General features: G+C 39.9%; 2 protein-coding genes across 5 annotated transcripts; one reads left to right on the top strand and one right to left on the bottom strand.

Annotated features, from left to right (window-relative positions):
• The first annotated feature begins 250 nt into the window (after positions 1-250).
• On the top strand, positions 251-2,116 carry dnajc19 (DnaJ (Hsp40) homolog, subfamily C, member 19). 2 transcript variants are annotated; one of them, XM_039002513.1, is made up of 6 exons: positions 251-392; positions 873-920; positions 1,019-1,092; positions 1,619-1,698; positions 1,773-1,843; positions 1,981-2,116. In XM_039002513.1, the coding sequence occupies exons 3-6, from the start codon at positions 1,030-1,032 to the stop codon at positions 2,049-2,051; spliced, it is 285 nt and encodes a 94-aa protein (XP_038858441.1). In that variant the 5' UTR covers positions 251-392; positions 873-920; positions 1,019-1,029; the 3' UTR covers positions 2,052-2,116. The 2 variants fall into 2 exon arrangements, with proteins under 2 accessions (XP_038858441.1, XP_038858440.1); XM_039002512.1 differs by having other exon boundaries at positions 873-924.
• A 43-nt stretch (positions 2,117-2,159) lies between these two features.
• On the bottom strand, positions 2,160-20,986 carry fxr1 (fragile X mental retardation, autosomal homolog 1). 3 transcript variants are annotated; one of them, XM_039002509.1, is made up of 17 exons: positions 20,888-20,986; positions 18,644-18,696; positions 18,430-18,523; positions 18,260-18,331; positions 17,939-18,087; positions 17,735-17,828; positions 11,104-11,220; positions 10,795-10,965; positions 5,944-6,022; positions 5,736-5,845; positions 5,532-5,624; positions 5,231-5,435; positions 4,831-5,022; positions 4,474-4,674; positions 4,169-4,246; positions 3,624-3,709; positions 2,160-3,096 (listed from the first exon to the last, which is right to left on the bottom strand). In XM_039002509.1, the coding sequence occupies exons 1-17, from the start codon at positions 20,954-20,956 to the stop codon at positions 2,926-2,928; spliced, it is 2,034 nt and encodes a 677-aa protein (XP_038858437.1). In that variant the 5' UTR covers positions 20,957-20,986; the 3' UTR covers positions 2,160-2,925. The 3 variants fall into 3 exon arrangements, with proteins under 3 accessions (XP_038858437.1, XP_038858438.1, XP_038858439.1); XM_039002510.1 differs by having other exon boundaries at positions 5,532-5,618; XM_039002511.1 differs by lacking the exon at positions 4,169-4,246 and having other exon boundaries at positions 5,532-5,618.
• Positions 20,987-21,455: the final 469 nt, after the last annotated feature.

The following is a 21,455-nucleotide window of genomic DNA, read 5'->3' as shown; positions in this document are numbered from 1 at the left end:
TGTAGTTTATACATTACCTTAATAATGTGTTCTGAAAAACACTGTATTTGCACAATTCTCTTTTATTAATGCATGAGCATTTTCAGGTCCAGAGATGCTGGACCAGATAGGCAACATATTTTATAGGACACTAAATTACTAGGCAAAAAGTACCTAGGGACTAGGCATACATTTCTATAGAATTGGGACCCTTACATTTTGCGACAGTGCTGAGCAATTGACTTTAGTCGTTACGACATGTGCCTTTAATTTCTGTCAGGCCAGAAATATACAACAGAGAAGTCACGGATCAAAACATGAGGGGTCATCTGTGACTTTGTTCATCGTAGACAAGTGTACAAAAAGTTATGTTGCAAGTCTTTGATAGAGGCGGATCTTAGCAATAAAACATGGTGAGTTAGAATTTATTATATCGATGCTACCGTGAAAGGATAGCTTACTGCATTTAAGTGTTTAGACAAGAGCAGAAGTGTTAGCATTTCGTTAGTAAAGCTGGCTAGCCAGCCAGTTAGCTAACTAGCAACTGTAGCTAGCTGTAGCAGCATACTAGTGAAAGTGAGCAAGCTGATAGAGTGTGTGTAGCTACGACTAACAGCCATACAGTTGGTGGCTAGCTAACATTACCCACCCTAGACCTCTGAAGCATAAATTGTTAACGTTACAGCTAGAAACAAATAGCAGCATGACTGCTGCAGCGCCATCATGTGGAAACCAGTAAGGTACATGACCTACAGATCACACAGGATTTGAACACATATCTGAGATGTGACCACTGCACTAGCTGACTTTGATTATAAACATGTCTTGTAGGCTTTATATGAAAAGGTTGAGATATCTTCCTCTACTAATGAACATCCATAATCGATTCACAGGCCAGTTCCATGGTGGCATTGGGGCTCACCCTAGCAGCAGCTGGATTTGTAGGTCAGTTTATCATTATAAGGTACAGAATATGCAGAGTTGAAGAAACGATTTGATGGAATTTGTGACACTGAAATGCAGATCCTCCTTGATTCAGGTCGCTATGCCATGCAGGCCATGAAACACATGGAACCCCAAATGAAGCAAGCTATGCAGAGTTTTCCCAAATCGGTAAGATTGTATGGGCTTTCACACGTGTTGGCCTCTACAAGACACAATGAATGGCATTAGTCTGACTGAACTCACATTGGTGCTGTGGTGGAACAAGTACCTAATTGTCATAATTTAGTAAAAGTAAAGATAACTTAAATGACTCAAGTAAAAGTCACCTAATAAAACATTAGGTTTTGAAATGTACTTAAGTATCAAAAGTAAAACTAAATCATTTCAAATTCCTTAATAAGCAAACCATATGGGACCATTTTCTTTTTTTAAATTTACAGATAGCCAATCTCCAACAATTTACAAATGAAGCATTTGTGTTTAGTGAGTCTGCCTCTGATCTGGCAGAATGGATGACCAGGGTGGTTCTCTTGATAAGTTTGTGAATTGGACCATTTTCCTGTCCTGCTAAGCATTCAAAATGTAACGAGTACTTTTATATGGAGTAAAAACTACAGTTCTTTAGGAATGTTGTCAAAAATAAGAGCCAACAAAAACTACTTACACCACTGCATCTGTGATACAATTGTTGCAGGCTTTTGGTGGTGGATACTACAGAGGTGGATTTGATCCTAAAATGAACAAGAGAGAGGCGTCGCTCGTTCTAGGAGTCAGGTACTGTACATTTCACTGTGTGATAAGCAAATGCTTGACTTTATTGCACTAATGTATCATATTGTTGTCCCCAGTCCCACAGCTAACAAGACCAAGATCAGAGAAGCCCACAGAAAACTGATGATTCTTAATCACCCCGATAGAGGTTTGAGGAACTAGTACAATGTGTGGTCATGACATTTCTTTCCAAATAAATATTTGCTTTTATTTAGAGCCATTGAGCTTGTAAAAATTAATTGGATCACACTGTACTCTAAAAATGCACATTTTGTTCTATTGCAGGTGGATCACCATATCTTGCTGCTAAAATAAATGAAGCAAAGGATTTACTTGATGGACAACTAAAGAAATAGATCAAATAATCACATTGCACTTGGTTTTTCTTATTGTGCCCAAATAAATAATGTAAGAGATCAAACTCAGTCTTCCTCTCTACATTACTCATGTTCTCAGGACAAAGGTGGTTTTGGATCTAAATGGAAGATCGGGTTTTATTTAAGAACTACCGGCATACAAAACATATTGCACATCAAACCAGAATGAGCATAAAAAAACAGAATTGTAGTTTACCAAACCAACGTCTTTCAGTAGTCCAAATTGTCACCTGCATGAAAATACGGTCTTCAGCCAGTGTTAGGAATAACAGCTTTTTAAATACTGTACACTTAATAAACCAAATAAAGCTCCTTCATGAGACCAGTTACTGCCACCATCATTCCAGCCTCTGGTGGGTGCATTCCAGCATACAGGTTCACTACTATGTGGAGTGTCATTCAGGATTAAAAAAAAAAATTGACAAGAACATTAACAGACCAGTTTCCAGACTAATGTTATTCTTATGGAAAATAAATTACAATTCAGTGCAAAACTTTCTCTTCCAGACTGCATTTCCTCATATGAAGAAGTGGTTGCATATTAAAATGTAACAAAAAGCAGCTAACTCTCAACAAATATTAGGATAACTGGATTCTTCCTATCTTTGCCATCACTGACAAAACATTTACTACAGCCAGGCAACTAACTATGTTGAATCTATTCTCAAGGCACAACATCAGATCATGTACTTGAAACATACTCTTATGTCTCGGTTCAGTGCTAAATCTCTCTGTGTTCCATGTTGAGGGAACTGAAAAGTGCAGTAGAGAATCTGGAAGTCCATGACTATCTTTGGCAAGCTTGTACAATAACTATTGTAAAAATGTATTACAATTAATGAGTTTGAGTGGATTAGGAAACCCCGTTCAGGACAGGCTGCTGGTCACCATTCCCTTGGTAAGCGACTTTGGCAACCCGTTCTGTGGAAGCCCTGCCTGGTTCGTCACCTCTTCCATTGCTGGGGCCGTTGCTTGTATTTGCTTCTGCAGATAGGCTGTGCTCCGCGATACACTCAACCTGCCCCTACAAGACACACAGGTAGAAACAGTTACAGAAGCTTGACCAAAGACATACACTTCACATTCCTGTGTTGATACAATTCTGGGAATTGAAAACCAGCCTGGTCTCTGAACTCATTGGCAGGGTTCCGTACATTACCATGGTTCTTTCTCTGGCCTGGGACCGACCTGTATGTAACAAGTATCTCATAGTAGTAGTGCTGATTTAGGATCAGTTTAACCTTTTAAATCACAATGAGTAATTTATTTTATTTAACCAGGCAAGTCAGTTAAGAACAAATTCATGATGTCAAACCCTAACGACACTGGGCCAATTGTGCGCTGCCCTATGGGACTCCCAGTTAGTCGGTTGTGATACAGCCTGGAATCGAACCAGGGTCTGTAATGACGTCTATAGCACTGAGAAGAGGCGCCACTCGGGAGCCCCAAGTAAGAACCGGGGGGGTCTGATCCTAGATCCGCACTCCTATTCTGAGACGCTTGATACATACAGGCCCTGAAGTCTGATTTGTAGCATTGTTTTCCACTCACCAGTTCTTTTTTGTTATTTTTCAGTTCCTTTTGGTTAGTCTGTCTGCTTTGTGATTCAGCACGGGATATGTAATCTGCCACAGTAACTGCAAAACAAAGAATGTTAGAACCACTTTTACATTGTTAATTTATTGAACTAGAACTTAAATCGGATGTCATCATAGCTAATTAAATAAAAACAAAAAAACAGACTGAATGCAGTTAAAAATAACTAAAAAGGTAGTCTTAGGAGTGCAAGTGGGAAATACAGGCAACTAGTATTACAGCAAGGAAAACTCAATGAATTTTCACAACCTTCAAACGGTTGTCAACCAGTAGCTGACATGTTAGTGAATTGGAGTGGTAACATTAAAAACAAATGGGTCTTCTTGATGGCATGCCTTTCCTAAGTTTCTCCCTCAGCTCCAGATAGAGAAATTGAAGAGGCTTCCCAGAGCAAGTCGATGGTTACTGGATGAATCACTTTACTGCTAGCGAGGGAAAGTGTTAAGCACACTCAGTCATGCTGGCTTTGGTAAACAAACAGGCCGTTCACCATCGGTTACCTGGTTGCCTTTCCTCTGGTGGGCGGACACTGCGTCTGCTGCTACGGTTACGCCGTTGTGGTTTATCTTTTGAGTCATCTATGTGGGGGAGAATTTGTGCAGAGCCCTCAGTGAGAGTATTGCATAAGGATAGACTTGGGATTGGTGTCAATTTGTGATTCTATCCTTTTTTTGGTCTGTCACGGAGGTAATTGCCTCCCATCTTCTGTAACATGAAATTATTGTATTTTCTAATGCTTATGAGAGTGTTTGTTGTTGAATCCCATTGGCTCCCAGGGCTTGTTTATTTTACGAAAGGGACTTACCAAGGCCATTCTCACTGAGGGAAGTGTTATCCGATTCACTCATGCCATCAATCACTGTTGTGTCCTCATCAGTCCGGCGGCGGCGGGAGCGGCGGCGACGGTTTGTGTTGAGGTTGGAGTCGCTTGCATCAGTGTCGGCCGTCTGGTCTGTCTCTGTGTTGTCAAGCACACTGTATGGGTTGCCATAAGGATCCTTCAGAGCTACAGAGTAAGCAAAATGGCTTAATATTTAATACCTATAGTTTGAGGAACAATTCAAACCTTCATGTGATCATTCATGATAAACAAGGGATAACAAATTATTTGTCTGATGTCATCAGCATGTGTATGACCCATCAATTGTGTCTGCAGCTGTACCGGTGTTGGGGGCTCCTCTCCCTGCTCCACGGCCCCTAGGCCCTCTACCCCTCCCTGGACCAGCTCTCCTCCTGCTGTCTCTCTGTGGTCGAGTCCCCCTCTCCGGTTCTTCTCCCGCCAGGGACCAGTCACTCAGCTCATCCTTCCGCTCAGAGTCAGTCTCAGAGGCATTGGATTGCTCAGAGTTTGTGCCTGAAAGTCAAACATAGCTTTTTAATACCACATGGCTGATGACTTTTCTATCACATTCTGTTGAGCTATAGCATTATATCCCAATATCAATATTCCCCTCTCTAGACTGTCTTAACTTTCGATTGACCACCTGATAGGTGTGGAAGACTGGCTTGTAATGGGAGAATCTACAAAATGTCTTCAGTATCATTGTAAACATGACACTCACCATAGCCGGAGGTGTAGTTGGGGCCCCTGCGTCCGCGGCCTCTGCCGGTGTAGGAGCGGCTGGTGTGCACGGCGGTAGCAGCCACACTGTCGTCTGTGGTGTAGCCCTTGTCTGCTGGGCGGCCAGATGAAGGCCTGTGGCCCATCCCAATCTGCCTCAGCTGCTCGTCTATCTGCAGTCTCTCCATACGCAGCTGCTCGACTTCCTGCAGTCGACGACAGGCAAACATGTCACGAAAAAAACTCTTCCTACAGCTCTGACTCAAACCATTAGGAATTTGTTACTGTAGATCACTGCTTACGTTCAGGTAGGCAATGTGGTACTCCAGAAGTACCTGGACATTCCCAATATTCTCCTTAGTGCCGACAAATGTAAACGGGACCATTCCCTGTGTCAGCGCATCACAAATAAATTATGTTATTATGGGTGAAGAGTGTTTCTATGACAATATTGATCTCTTCGTCTACTAAGTGAGCTAGAAAGTAGCACAAAACTAAGGGCTTACTTCTTGACGTGGCTGTGTGCCATCCTTGTCCCCTTCAATCCTAACTCTCACCACTCCAGACTTGTCAACGATCTCCTGAATGACTTTCCCATTCTTGCCAATTACCTTGCCTGAAAAAGCCACAAAGAACTTGTGTGAACTGCCACAAAGAACACACCATCACAGATGTCTTGAATTTTATAATGATCAAATCCATCTCCATACATACCGACCAAGGTCCTGGGGATCTGAACAGAATCTTCAAGAAACTCCAGATAATTCCTTGCCTTCTTAACTGCCTCCTCATTCTTGAAGAATGCAAAAGGTTGTTTTTTTAAAAAGGTCCTGGTGGTAAATACACATCTATAGTTCACGCGCACACGCGCCCGTAGTTCACGCGCGCCCGTAGTTCACGCGCGCCCGTAGTTCACGCGCACACACGTCCATAGTCTATACGTCTATAGTTCACACATGATACACGTCTATAGTTCACACACATGATACACGTCCATAGTTCACACACATCATACACGTCCATAGTTCACACACATCATACACGTCCATAATTCACACACATCATACACGTCTATAGTTCACACACATGATACACGTTAATCGGTATTTTTGGGCGCCGATTTTTATTTATTTATATATATATATATTTTTTTATATATATTTTTAAATATTTTTATTATTATATATATATATATATATTTTTTTACACCTTTATTTAATCTTTATTTAACTAGGCAAGTCAGTTAAGAACACATTCTTATTTTCAATGACAGCCTAGGAACGTTCTGCCTCGTTCAGGGGCAGAACGACAGATTTTTAACCTTGTCAGCTCGGGGGATTCAATCTTGCAACCTTACAGTTAACTAGTCCAATGCTCTAACACCTGATTACATTGCACTCCACGAGGAGCCTGCCTGTTAGCGAATGCAGTAAGCTAAGGTAAGTTGCTAGCTAGCATTAAACTTATCTTATAAAAAACAATCAATCAATGACTGTCATTGCTCCAATGTGTACTTAACCATAAACATCAATGCCTTTCTTAAAATCAATACACAAGTATATATTTTTAAACCTGCATATTTAGCTAAAAGAAATCCAGGTTAGCAGGCAATATTAACCAGGTGAAATTGTGTCATTTCTCTTGCGTTCATTGCACGCAGAGTCAGTGTATATGCAACAGTTTGGGCCGCCTGGCTCTTTGCGAACTAATTTGCCAGAATTTTACATAATTATGACAACATTGAAGGTTGTGCAATGTAACAGGAATATTTAGACTCATGGATGCCACCCGTTAGATAAAATACGTAACGGAATAAACGTTTTGTTTTCGAGGTGATAGTTTCCGGATTAGTCAAAGGTATATGGTTTAGAGAGAAATAGTCGACGCGTTATAATTCCTGTAATAACTTGCGGCTGAACTTGAAAGGGGTTCCTTCGTTATTTTACCGTTCATGTCTTCCATAGAGAATGTCTTGATCTATTTCAAATAAGGTCTGTGTTTCGTGCAGGCTTAAACCGCCTCGACGTTTTGATACCCGTGTAAATCTCACTAGGATAAGGTAACGTTTGTCAACATATTTTCATAAATCCACTCTACAAAAAAATGTATCTTCGCTTATAATTAGCCAATATTGATCAGAGTTGCCTTGTCCTATGGATATCTACACAGTTATAAAATTGGCACGGTGATGTAAGCCTACACGAAACACAGACCTTATTTTAAGCGAATCTAAAAATATCCTATGGAATAAATGAAGGAACCGCTTTTCAGATTTTGCTAGAAGGTGTCATGGGAATTATGACTCGCACATTGGTTGTCAATTCTTACCATGCCCATTAAAAAAGGATTTCCTGCATATAGAAATTAAAGTTTTTGTTTTCAACATTCATCACAGGTAACTTAAACTCTATTTTTATTCAAACAGTTGAGAGTATTTGTCTCCTAAGCAGACTCTTCAGTATCATTGTCACTTCAGAGCTGTGTGTGTGTATTTATGTATTATATTAAGTTAAAATAAGTGTTCATTGTTCATTCAGTATTGTTGCAATTGTCATTATTACAAAAATGTGTGTATGATATATATATTATTATTATTTTTTTTATAAATCGGCCGATTAACCTTTTCTCAATAGGGGGGCGCCATTTCGACTTTGTAAAAATTCGTTCCCAAATTAAACTGCCTCGTACTCAATTCTTGCTCGTACAATATGCATATTATTATTACTATTGGATAGAAAACACTCTCTAGTTTCTAAAACTGTTTGAATTATATCTGTGAGTAAAACAGAACTCATTTTGCAGCAAACTTCCTGTCAGGAAGTGAGAAATCTGAAATCGGGGGCTCTGTTCCAGGGTCAGTTTATTAATTTGCATGTAATCTATGGGTCTACATGCACTGCATACGCCTTCCCCTAGATGTCAGTAAGCAGTGAGAATTGGAATGGGGTGTCTAGGTAGATCTGAGGCCGTATAAGAGCTCTTGGAACCGGGGGTGCAGTCTTTTCTACGTTCGTCATGACGCGAGACAGACCTCAGGATTGTGTCCTGAAAAGCTGTTGTTATAGGCGCTAGATATATCCGGCTCTGATTTTATTCGATATACGTGTTAAAAACATCATAATGTAGTTATTTTAAACCGAGTTATATCAGTTTATATCAGTATATTGCGATTTTCTTTGTTCTGCGTTATGCTGAGTTGGACATGTCTGCACCACATGGCTAACGTTTGCTGCTAATTCCACAGTTGAAGACGACCTTCTACAACCGAGCAACGATTATTCTGGACAAATGACAACTTGTACAAGATTCTGATGGAAGCTCATCAAATAGTAAGAACTATTTATGATGTTAATTCGTAATTTCTGTCCAAAAAGTTAAACTATTATTCCGCCATTAATTTCGGTGCGGTCTCGCTTTAACGCACGCTGTATGTCGTAGTAACGTTAATTTTAAAAATCTAACACAGTGGTTGCATTAAGAACTAATGTATCTTTCATTTGCTGTCCAACCTGTATTTTTTAGTCAAGTTTATGATTAGTTATTGATTAGATTAGGTGCCTCTCCCAAGATTTCTCCCGACATTTTGTTTGCAGTTTGGCTACTATTCTCATTGTATAACCACGATTTGTGCCGCTAAATATGCACATTTTCGAACAAACCATATATATATTGTGTAATATGATGTTATAGGACTGTCATCTGATGAAGTTTGTCCAGGTTAGTGAAAAATTATATATCTTTTGCTGGTTTTCTGCGATCGCTAACTTTTGCTGCTGATAAATGGGTTGTGTGTTTGGCTATTGTGGTAAGCTAATATAATGCTATATTGTGTTTTCGCTGTAAAACACTTAAAAAATCTGAAATAGTGGCTGGATTCACAAGATGTTTGTCTTTCGTTTGCTGTACACTGTGTATTTTTCATAAATGTTTTATGATGAGTATTTAGGTAATTCACGTTGCTCTCTGTAGTTATTCTAGCTGCTTTGGTGAGATCTGTGATGGTGGCTGCAATGTAAAACTATGATTTATACCTGAAATATGCACATTTTTCGAACAAAACATATGCTATACAATAAATATGTTATCAGACTGTCATCTGATGAAGTTGTTTCTTGGTTAGTGACTATTTCTCTTTATTTGGTCGAATTTGTGATAGCTACCTATGCAGTAAAATTTTTGAAAATATGCGGTTGGGTCTTTTGCTATCGTGGTTAGCTAATAGAAATACATAGTGTCTTCCCTGTAAAACATTTTAAAAATCAGAAATGATGGCTGGATTCACAAGATGTGTATCTTTCATCTGGTGTCTTGGACTTGTGATTTCATGATATTTAGATGCTAGTATTTACTTGTGGCGCTATGCTAGGCTATGCTAGTCAGCTTTTTTACTGATGAGGGTGCTCCCGGATCCGGGATGAGTACTAAGTAGAAGTTAATCGGTATCGGCTTTTTTTGTCCTCCAATAATCGGTATCGGCATTGAAAAATCATAATCGGTCGACCTCTACTTAGAAATGTCCTTGTTTTTGAAAGAAAAGCTAATTTTTTTGTACATTAAAAAAACACCAAATTGATCAGAAATACAGTGTAGACAATGTTGTAAATTAATATTGTAGCTGGAAACGGCTGATTTTTTACTGAAATATCTACATAGGCGTACAGAGGCCCATTATCAGCCACCATCACGCCTGTGTTCCAATGGCACATGGTGTTAGCTAATCCAAGTTGATCATTTTAAAAAGGATAATTGATCATTAGAAAACCCTTTTGCAATTATGTTAGCGCAGCTGAAAAATGTGTTCCTGATTAAAGAAGCAATAAACTGGCCCAATTTAGACTAGTTAGGTATCTGGATCATCAGCATTTGTGGGTTCGATTACAGACTCAAAATGGCCAGAAACAAAGAACTTTCTTCTGAAACTCGTCAGTCTATTCTTGCTCTAAGAAATGAAGGCTATTCCGTGCGAGAAATTGCCAAGAAACTGAAGATCTCGTACAACGCTGTGTACTACTCCCTTCACAGAACAGTGCAAATGGTCTCTAACCAGAATAGAAAGAGGAGTGGGAGGCCCGGTGCACAACTGAGCAAGAGGACAAGTACATTAGTTTACATCTAGTTTGAGAAACAGACGCCTTACAAGTCCTCAACTGGCAGCTTCATTAAAGAGTACCCGCAAAACACCAGTCTCAGCATCAACAGTGAAGAGGCGACTCCGGGATGCTGGCCTTCTAGGCAGAGTTCCTCTGTCCAGTGTCTGTGTTCTTTTGCCCATCTTAATCTTTTCTTTTTATTGGCCAGTCTGAGATATGGATTTGCCTAGAAGGCCAGCATCCCAAAGTCGCCTCTTCACTATTGACGTTGAGACTGGTGTTTTGCGGGTACTATTTAATGACGCTGCCAGTTGAGGACTTGTGGGGCGTCTGTTTCTCAAACTAGAGGGGCATTTTTCTTTTTCTTTTCTTTCAAAAACAAGGACATTTCTAAGTGACTCCAAACTTTTGAACGGTAGTGTACATGTCTATAGTTCACTCATAAGGTCTTGAAGCAGCAAAAGCATTAGCACACCTCTCCGTAAATTCTGAACGTCCCGCTCCCCTCATCCAGCTCAATAGCAGTGACTCCAGGCACTTTTCTGGCTTGTTGAATGTTGCTTCCATGGCTTCCAATGGCAAGGCCCATGAGGTCCACCCTGACTGTAAACTCCTCTTGGAAACCAGACGCCAGTTGCTTTGTACTCTTGAGAGGAGATCATTTTGAGTGAAACATCTTGCATTCACAGATGCCATTCATTTTACTATTATCCAATTTAATTCTGTCATGCGCATGAATTCATGTGTTTTTATGCCAGGATGCAATAATGAAAATCGCCCTTACCTCCAGATGTTTAGTGGCCTCCTCATTTCGGGACATGAGCATGAGCTTAGTACGAATGCTCCTCAGGTGCATGTCACTGAGCAAAGACACTCGCTTAACTGTGGCTTCATTTATGGACTGCAAGGAAACAAGAATATAAACGTAAATAAATGGTCAAAACACATTAATTGAAAGGGATTTTTTTTTTATAGTTACATATCGGGATATTATTTTTGACAATATATTGTATCGTTTTGACAATATCACAATATTATTTTGGCGCTAGTTGGCTGTGCCTGCACCAAAACTCCAGTATTTTTCTTTCATAGCTTGTTCTCCATCTTCTTTTTAAATAGGGACCCAATTTGTTTTCAGGACTTATTTCCATAACTGATCCAAACTAGTTCTCTCATCCCTCTGCAGCAGACATACAGTTGAAGTCGGAAGTTTACATACACTTAGGTTGGAGTCATTAAAACTCGTTTTCAACCACTCCACAAACTTCTTGTTAACAAACTATAGTTTTGACAAGTAATTTTTCCAACAATTGTTTACAGACAGATTCATTCACTTAAAATTCATTGTGTCACAATTCCAGTGGGTCATAAGTTTACATACACTAAGTTGACTGTGCCTTTAAACAGCTTGGAAAATTCCAGAAAATGTCATGGCTTTAGAAGCTTCTGATAAATGATGTCAATTAGCCTGAGTCAATTGGAGGTGTACCTGTGGATGTATTTCAAGGCCTACCTTCAAACTCAATGCCTCTTTGATTGACATCATGGGAAAATCAAAAGAAATCAGCCAAGACCTCAGAAAAACAATTGTAGACCTCCACAAGTCTGGTTCATCCTTGGGAGCAATTTACAAACGCCTGAAGGTACCACGTTCATCTGTACAAACAATAGTACGCAAGTAAAAACACCATGGGACCACGCAGACGTCATACCGCTCAGGTTGGAGACGCGTTCCGTCTCCTAGAGATGAACATACTTTGGTGCGAAAAGTTTAAATCAATCACAGAACAACAGCAAAGGACCTTGTGAAGATGCTGGAGGAAACAGGTACAAAAGTATCTATATCCACAGTAAAACGAGTCCAATATCGACATATCGCTCAGCAAGGAAGAAGCCACTGCTCCAAAACCGCCATAAAAAGACAGACTATGGTTTGCAACTGCACATGGGAACAAAGATCGTACTTTTTGGAGAAATGTACTCTGGTCTGATGAAACAAAAATAGAACTGTTCGGCCATAATGACCATCGTTATGTTTGGAGGAAAAAGGGGGAGGCTTGCAAGCCGAAGAACACCATCCCAACCATGAAGCGTGGGGGTGCTTTGCTGCAGGAGGGACTGGTGCACTTCACAAAATAGATGGCTTCATGAGGGGGGAAAATGCTACTCACTGGACCCTATGATCACTCGGCTACACATGCCTCTCCCTAATGTCAATATGCCTTGTCTATTGCTGTTTTGGTTAGTAATCCGTCTTATTTCACTGTAGAGCCTCCAGGCCTGCTTAATATGCCTTAGCTAGCCCTTATGGTCCACCCCCACATGCGGTGACCGCACCTGGCTTAAATGGTGCCTCTAGAGACAAAACCTCTCATCGTCACTCAATACCTAGGCTTACTTCCACTGTACTCACATCCTACCATACCCTTGTCTGTACATCATGCCTTGAATCTATTCTTCTGCGCCCAGAAACCTGCTCCTTTTACTCTCTGTTCCAAATGCACTAGATGACCAGTTCTTTTAGCCTTTAGCCGTACTCTTATCCTACTCCTCCTTTGTTCCTCTGGTGATGTAGAGGTTAACCCAGGCCCTGCAGCCCCCAGAATCACTCCCATTCCCCAGGCGATCTCATTTGTTGACTTCTGTAACTGTAAAAGGCTTGGTTTCATGCATGTTAACATTAGAAGCCTCCTCCCTAAGTTTGTTTTATTCACTGCTTTAGCACACTCCGCCAACCCGGATGTCCTAGCCGTGTCTGAATCCTGGCTTAGGAAGGCCACCAAAATTCCAGAAATATCCATCCTTAACAATAACATTTTCCGACAAGACAGAACTGCCAAAAGGGGCGGAGTTGCAATCTTCTGCAGAGATAGCCTGCAGAGTTCTGTCATACTATCAAGGTCCGTGCCCAAACAATTCGAGCTTCTACTTTTAAAAATCCACCTTTCCAGAAACAAGTATGTCACCGTTGCTGCTTGTTATAGACCCCCCTCGGTCCCCAGTTGTGCCCTGGACACCATATGTGAATTGATCACCCCTCCATCAATCTTCAGAGTTTGTACTGTTAGGTGACCTAAACTGGGACATGCTTAACTTCATTGGGATAGGGGGCAGTATTTTCACGTCCGGATGAAAAGCGTGCCCAAAGTAAACTGCCTGTTTCTCAGGCCCAGAAGCTAGGATATGCATATAATTGGTAGATTTAGATAAAAACGTTAGTGTTTTCTAAAACTGTTAAAATTATGTCTGTGAGTATAACAGAACTTATTTGTCAGGCGAAACCCCGAGGACAAACCATCCAGAATTTTTTTGTTGTTGAGGTCACTGTGTTTTCAATTGTTTTTCTATGGGAAACTATATTTATGATGAACCTGGTTGCAGTTCCTATGGCTTCCACTAGATGTCAACAGTCTTTAGAAATTGGTTGATGTTTTTCTTTTGAGAAATGAAGAAGTAGGGCTGTTCATTGTGAGTGTCAAGCCAAGTGGACTGTGTGGCAAGCGTAAACTGGAGCTCGCTCCACATTGTTTTTATCCGCTATTGAACACAGTATATTCCGTCTTAAATTTTATCGATTATTTACGTTTTAGGATATCTAAGGTTGGATTAGGAAAGTTGTTTGAAATGTTTGGACCAAGTTTACAGGTAACTTATTAGATACTTTGTAGGCGAGTTGGAACCGGTGTATTTCTGAATCAAACGCGCCAAATAAATTGACATTTTGGGGATATAAAGAATTAATTTATCGAACAAAAGGACCATTTGTGATGTTTCTGGGACATTTTGGAGTGCCAACAGACGAAGATCTTCAAAGGTAAGGCATGAATTATATAGTTATTTCTGACTTTTGTGTCGCACCTGCCTGGTTGAAATATGTTTTTCATGTGTTGGTATGCGGGGCGCTGTCCTCAGATAATCGCATGGTTTGCTTTCGCTGTAAAGCCTTTTTGAAATCTGACACGGTGGCTGGATTAACTTCTCTAGGATAGGGGGGAGCATTCGGAATTTTGGATGAACTGCCTGCTTCTCGGGCCCATTAGATGTAGATTTGGATAGAAAACACTCGAAAGTTTCCAAAACTGTTAAAATAGTGTCTGTGAGTATAACAGAACTGATTTGGCGAAAACCTGAGAAAAATTCATTCAGGAAGTAGGATTTTTTTTGGTTTTGGAGCCACTACAGTATCCATTGACTTAGGACTCAAATTGCAGTTCCTATGCCTTCCACTAGATGGCAACAGTCTTTAGAAATTGTTTCAGGCTTGTATTCTGAAAAATTAGGGAGTAAGAGCAGTCTGAATGAGTGGACCCTGCCGTGTCACAGAGCTTTTTCATGCGCACGACCGAGAGACTGCCTTTCATGTTTACCTTTTATATTGACGACGTTATTGTCCGGTTGAAATATTATCGATTATTTAGGCTAAAAACAACCTGAGGATTGAATATAAACATCGTTTGACATGTTTCTATGAACCTTACAGATACAATTTGGATTTTTTGTCTGCGGATTACTGAAGAAAACGCGTGAACAAAACTGAGGTTTTTGGATATAAAGAGACTTTATCGAACAAAAGGAACATTTATTGAGTAAATGAATGTCTTCTGAGTGCAATTATATGAAGATCATCAAAGGTAAAGGATTAATTTTATCTCTCTTTCTGACTTGTGTAACTCTTCTACTTGGCTGGTTACTGTTTGTAATGATTTGTCTGCTGGGCTATGTTCTCAAATAATTGTAAGGTATGCTTTTGCCGTAAAGCATTTTTAAAATCTGACACCGTGGTTGGATTCACAAGAAGATCATCTTTAAACCTATGTAAAATATGTTTTGTTTTCTGAATTTCTATAATGAGTATTTCTGTATTTGAATTTGGCGCCCTGCAGTTTTACTGGCTGTTGAAGAGGTGATCCAAAAGAAGTTAAGCTGTGGCCAATGGGAGTTGACCTGGTTAACGGGAGGTCTGGGAAAGGAAAAAACGAGAGGGAGAGACGTTGAGAAAAGGATGGATTTTTACATTAGGACCGTTGGTGAAGAAAATTAAAAGAAGACAACAAAACTAGAACAAAAACCCATACCTACTAAGACATGAAGGGAAATACCGATTTTATTTTATAAGAGAGTTATAATTTTGTTAAGACTTAGTAAAGACTGAAGCTACCGTCTCATCGTGGAGGTATTTGCCAGCCTTGAGGTTAGCCTAGCATCGTGTAACACCGAGAGAGAATTGCTTGGGAAAGCTTAACGAGTTCATGTTCCCATGGGATATCGGTTACGGCTAAGGAGTACTGTCTGCATTGATAGCGGTGCTTGCTGTGGATCTTGTGAGGAAACCTGCAAGGAACTGCCATACTTCGCTGAAGGAATATCTACAAGTAGTGAGTAACCACAACGTGAGGTTTTTCTGGACTTTATGTGTGGTGCCATTTTTTTTTTTTAGATCCAACGCGCGCCAACGGGTTATTAAGCAAGCTTTAAGTAATTTGGACATGGGTTGTGCGCAACTCATTGGGGTTTATTTTTATTTTGTGCTATGAAAATGTAATACACATATTGAACCTTATATATGTTGCCATTTACTGTTTCAATTTAATTTAATGCATGGGATAGCCTATCCTGATACAATAACAGAAACCTATAATCATTTAATCTGAAGTTAATACCCTATTGTCATCATCCTAGACAGTTTACAATATGAATTATTATTGGAGATGTCCTTCTCACCTAACATACCATGCTGTTGAGATAGTCTACGTAAGTTAATATCGTGAGAGTCAAATTCGAGCCTGGTGAGAGGGTTACAACTGTAAACTCTACTTCCAGACTCACATTAAGCATCTCCAATCCAAAATTAAATCTAGAATTGGCTTCCTATTTTGCAACAAAGCCTCTTTCACTCATGCCGCCAAACATACCCTCGTAAAACTGACAATCCTACCGATCCTTGACTTCGGCGATGTCATTTACAAAACAGCCCCCAACACTCTGCTCAGCAAAATGGATGTAGTCTATCACAGTGCCATCCGTTTTATCACCAAAGCCACATATACTACCCACCACTGCGACCTGTATGCTCTCGTTGGCTGGCCCTCACTACATATCCGTCGCCAAACCCAGCAGGTATATTGCACTGGTCATCCCCAAAGCCAACACTCCCTTTGGCCGCCTTTTCTTCCAGTTCTCTGCTGCCAATGACTGGAACAAATTGCAAAAATCTCTGAAGCTGGAGTCTTATATCTCCCTCTCTTACTTTAAGAATCAGCTGTCTGAGCAGCTTACCGATCACTGTACCTGTACACAGCCAATCTCTAAATAGCACACCCGACTATCTCTTCCCCATATTATTACTTACCCTCTTTCTCCCCAGTATCTCTACTTGCACATCATCATCTGCACATCTATCACTCCTGTATTAATGCTAAAGTGTAATTATTTTTCGCTTCTAGGGACTATTTATTGCCTACCTCCCTACTCTTCTACATTTGCACACACTGTACATAGATTTTTATTTTATTTTGTGTTATTGACTGTACGTTTGTTTATGTATAACTCTGTGTTGTTTTTGTCCGACAGCTTGGCTTTATCTTGGCTAGGTCGCAGTTGTAAATGAGAAGTTGTTCTCAACTGGCCTACCTGGTTAAATAAAGGTGAAATAAAAAATATATAAATGGGTCTTCCTAATGGACAATGACCCCAAACATACATACAAAGTTGTGGCAAAATGGCTTAAGGACAACAAAGTCAAGGTATTGGAGTGGCCATCACAAAGCCCTGACCTCAATCCTATAGAAAATGTGTTGGCAGAACTGAAAAAGCATGTGCGAGCAACGAGGCCACACCTGACTCAGTTACACCAGCTCTGTCAGGAGGAATAGGCCAAAATTCACCCAACTTATTGTGGGAAGCTTGTGGAAGGTTACCCGAAACATTTGACACAAATTAAACAATTTAAAGGCAATGCTACCAAATACTAGTTGAGTGTATGTAAACTTCTGACCCACTGGGAATGTGATGAAAGAAATAAAAGCTGAAATAATTAATTCTCTCCACTATTATTCTGACATTTCACATTCTTAAAATAAAGTGGTGATCCTAACTGACCTAAGACAGGGAATTCTTACTAGGATTAAATGTCAGGAATTGTGAAAAACTGAGTTGAAATGTATTTGGCTAAGGTGTATGTAAACTTCCGACTTCAACTGTACAGTGAGCAATATGTTTGGAGCATCAAATCGCAATAAAATCACAGTATCGAAATGCATATAGAATTGTGAGAATCCCAATACATATCGTATCGGCACCTAAGTATCATGATATCATATCGTGAGGTCCCTGGCAATTCCCAGCCCTATTTCATTGGTATACTCAAATCTGCTGGAACTGAAGAAAGAGTGTCAGAAAGATGTATACATACTTACCAGTACAACCAAGCTACTTGTTTCTGTACAGTAGACAATCCGACAAGCTCCCACTGCCTTTTTGAAATCTTTATGCGCTTGTTCACTTTCGCACCTGAAGTAGAAGGAACTATAATCAGATTCTAAATTATAATGCATGTAAATAACATCCAACAAAAAACCAGTCTATCACAATCAGAAACTACTTTTAAACAAGGTACATACGCTGCTTTCAGATCATCAGGAACTGGGACTGTGCACTTGAAGAAGGAGCTCTTTGACACCGCCTTGTTGATATTTACAGGCCGAAGACGTTCAAATGTGACTATTTCATTGTATGTGGCATCACAGGCAGCATACTCGATCACATAGAACTACATAGTAAACACAATACAGGTTACATATTGACTTGCATGAAAGTGACAAACATAACATATCAGGATGAGGAAACCAGAGGACAAACATCAAATAAACATATCCTTGATGAAACCACTCTCAAATTACATTGTGGGACCAGTGAAATTGTAACCACAGTTAACTACTCACATCTCCCTTCATCATGCGCACTTTGGCAAGCCACCAGCCACATGGCTCCTGCTCATTGGCCCGGGAGAAGATCTGGTACAGAGAGAAACAAGGGGAGATAATTCAAAATAAGACATCCTAAGGAAACTGTGTCTGTTAAATTTCTATGAAGATAGAGAGCCAGTTCTCACCTCCACCTCTTCTCCCTCCCCGATGTCCTGTTTACCATCAGCTGGAGGTGGCATCCGGACATCACTAAAGGGAACTTGTCTCTCTGGTTGCCAACTTTATTAACAACAAGCATTTAGATCAGTATCAAAGTTATGCCCAAACTAATACCACTATCACTCCAACATAGATATGACAAACTACAACCCGACAAGAACTGATGAATACCACACTTACTTGTTCTCAAAGGCAATAGCGAGTGAATCGTCATGGACATCTTTGACAAATCCCTAGAGAAAGGACAGCAGTAATTTAAATTCAGAAGTGCTCCCCTAGCCCTAGATTATATATACAGTGCCGTGAAAAAGTATTTGCCCCCTTTCTAATTTGATCTACTTTTGCATATTTTGATACTGAATGTTTTCAGATCTTTTCAGAACCAAAACAGCCATCCAAAAAGGTATACTTTTGACTCATCTGTCCATAGAACATTCTTCCAGGAGTCTTGATGATAATCCAGGTGCTTTTTTGGCAAACTTCAGTAATTTTTTGGGATGAGATGGGTCCCATTATGCCTGGTGAAAATCAAATACTATATTTCACAGGAAGAACCTAATACCAAAGGTCAAGCATTGTGGTGATAGTGTGATGGTTTGGGGATGCTTTGCTGCCTCAGGACCTGGATGATTTGCCTTAATAAAAGGAACCATGAATTCTGCTCTGTATCAGAATTTTACAGGAGAACGTCAGGCCATCCATCTGTGAGAAGAAGCGCAGCTGGGTCATGCAACAACACAATGATCCAAAACACACAATCAAATCTACATGAAATTGGCTAAAAAGCAATAAATTGGAATAGCCTAGTCAAAGTCCAGACCTAATCCCAATTGAGATGTGGCAGGATTTGAAACAAGCAGTTCATGCTTGAAAACCCACAAATGTCACAGAGTTAAAGCAGTTCTGCATGCAAGAGTGGGCCACAATTCCTCTACAGCGATGTGAGAGACTGATCAACAACTACAGGAAGCATTTGGTTGCAATCATTGCAGCTAAAGGTGGCACAACCAGTTACTGAGTGTAAGGGGGCAACTACTTTTTCACACAGGGGAATTGGGTGTTGCACAACTTTGTTAATTACATTTATTTTACCTTTGTTTAACTAGGCAAGTCAGTTAAGAACAAATTCTTATTTTCAATGACGGCCTAGGAACAGTGGGTTAACTGCCTTGTTCAGGGGCAGAAAGACAGATTTGTACCTTGTCAGCTGGAGGATTCGAACTTGCAACCTTTCGGTTACTAGCCCAATGCTTTAAACCACTAGACTACCCTGTATCAATTTGTTGTGTTATTTGTAAACTCAGGTTCCCTTGATCTAATATTAGGTTTTGGTTGAAGATCTGATTACATACAGTATAAAAATACGCAAAAATCAAAAAGGGGGCAAATACTTTTCACAGCACTGTAGCTTGTTGGCTTAGCTAGGGTATGTTTAGGTCTATTCTAGTCAAGAACTCAATCAGTTTCAAGAATTCAAGAGCTCGACCAGGGCACTGTGATATCCCTTCACTATGTGGATCTTTGATTCAGTGAATACAAAAATAGACCTGGTGCCTAAAGTATCTGCTGAATCTGACGACAGCTGAGCTGAGGACAGAGCAGCTGACACGGCATAGATCAGTGGGCCTGAGACTGGGCATTCATTGAATAACTTCAGGATAATGTGTTGTTCACATATCCAACTTCCTGCAATAGTCTAACAACATCCACAACGAGTGCAAACATTTTCAACAAATGTATGTTCTTAAACGGGCAAGTCCCTCTATACACAACATTTCAGCTAGCTATAAGTTTCCATATTCAGACTTCAATGAGGAGCAAATGAAAACAGTGAGCTGGCTATGATTAAAATATGAATTTAACAAACGTTTTACTTTAAAATTGTTTTATGATTAACACATATGGTTAGCACATACACTTTTAGATAGTCTAGCAGGTCATAAAGTTACCCAGATCAATTCTGATTCAAGACGAGCAAAGTCAAAAGAGCAATCGAACCCGTTAGTTCAGCTAGCCAAGTTAACTAGCTAGTATCTAGCTAGCTGGTTGATGCTAACAATAGACAACCCGCCTGACTAGCTGTTAATTAAGTTAGAAACATTCCTCAGCGTTTTCGTTCAAGAAAACGTTACATGATTACGATATTAGTTAAGACAAACAGGACGTGAATAAACGTTGTTGCAACAACAAAAAAGGACAAGAGGCCAAATAGCTATAATATTTGGCCATCAAGATAGCGTATCTAGCTAACGTTTCGTAATAGTTAGCTAACTACCAACGTCAGACATGTTGAAAACACATATCTAGCTTCGTGTATGTAGCTAGCTTACGTTTGTTGACAATAGTTGGGGAACAGATGTGTGAGTCATGTTTTATAAAAACATGATTATGGTCAGTTTACATGAATGTTAAGAATTGATTTACCTTATAATATGCTCCGTTGGAGCCACGGACCTCCACCGTCAGTTCATCCATGTTGGGCATGCAATGCATGCCGGGGAGGAGTTCTAGAAGTTTACAAATGGTACAGGTCTAGAAGTGCACTTGCAAATTGATAGGCCAAATTCAATGTGCACATAATCCATACTCCAGGAATACAACATTGCTGTCCATAACATAGGCCTACATTTAACAGATTTAGTTAGCTAAATGAAAACATGGGGTAAATAATGTGACACTTCACAGTGTTGCACAACATATAATCTATGATTTAGGTTGGCTACATTGTAAAATGGGGAAATCAAAAAGGCCTATCATTGATTTTTGCACACTGTAAATCACCTGAGCGAGTGCATTTTAGAAATATGGCAAATATCAACAAGCAACTTGACAGAGCTTGAAGAATTTTTCAAAGAATAATGTGCAAATATTGTACAATACAGGTGTGCAAAGCTCTTAGAGATTTACCCAGAATGACTCACAGCTGTAATAGCTGCCCAGGGTGATTCTAACATGTATTGACTCAGGGGTGTGAATACGCATGTAAATGAGA

This window comes from Salvelinus namaycush, chromosome 10, assembly GCF_016432855.1.
Source record: "Salvelinus namaycush isolate Seneca chromosome 10, SaNama_1.0, whole genome shotgun sequence".
In the NCBI taxonomy this organism is placed as follows: domain Eukaryota; kingdom Metazoa; phylum Chordata; class Actinopteri; order Salmoniformes; family Salmonidae; genus Salvelinus; species Salvelinus namaycush.
This window is presented reverse-complemented; position numbering and strand designations above follow the sequence as displayed.

What these genes read in the sequence shown, in the direction of transcription:
- dnajc19 (XM_039002512.1), top strand. An exon ending in AGCAGCAGCTGGATTTGTAG is followed by an intron (nt 925 to 1,018) that starts GTCAGTTTATCA and finishes TCCTTGATTCAG; the next exon opens with GTCGCTATGCCATGCAGGCC. An exon ending in TCTTAATCACCCCGATAGAG is followed by an intron (nt 1,844 to 1,980) that starts GTTTGAGGAACT and finishes GTTCTATTGCAG; the next exon opens with GTGGATCACCATATCTTGCT.
- fxr1 (XM_039002509.1), bottom strand. Translation starts at nt 20,956, where the DNA reads ATGCATTGCATGCCCAACATGGATGAACTGACGGTGGAGGTCCGTGGC. An exon ending in CGTTCAGAATTTACGGAGAG is followed by an intron (nt 6,023 to 10,794) that starts GTGTGCTAATGC and finishes GCATTCTTCAAG; the next exon opens with AATGAGGAGGCAGTTAAGAA. An exon ending in ACCAGAGGAAAGGCAACCAG is followed by an intron (nt 3,710 to 4,168) that starts GTAACCGATGGT and finishes TTTGTTTTGCAG; the next exon opens with TTACTGTGGCAGATTACATA.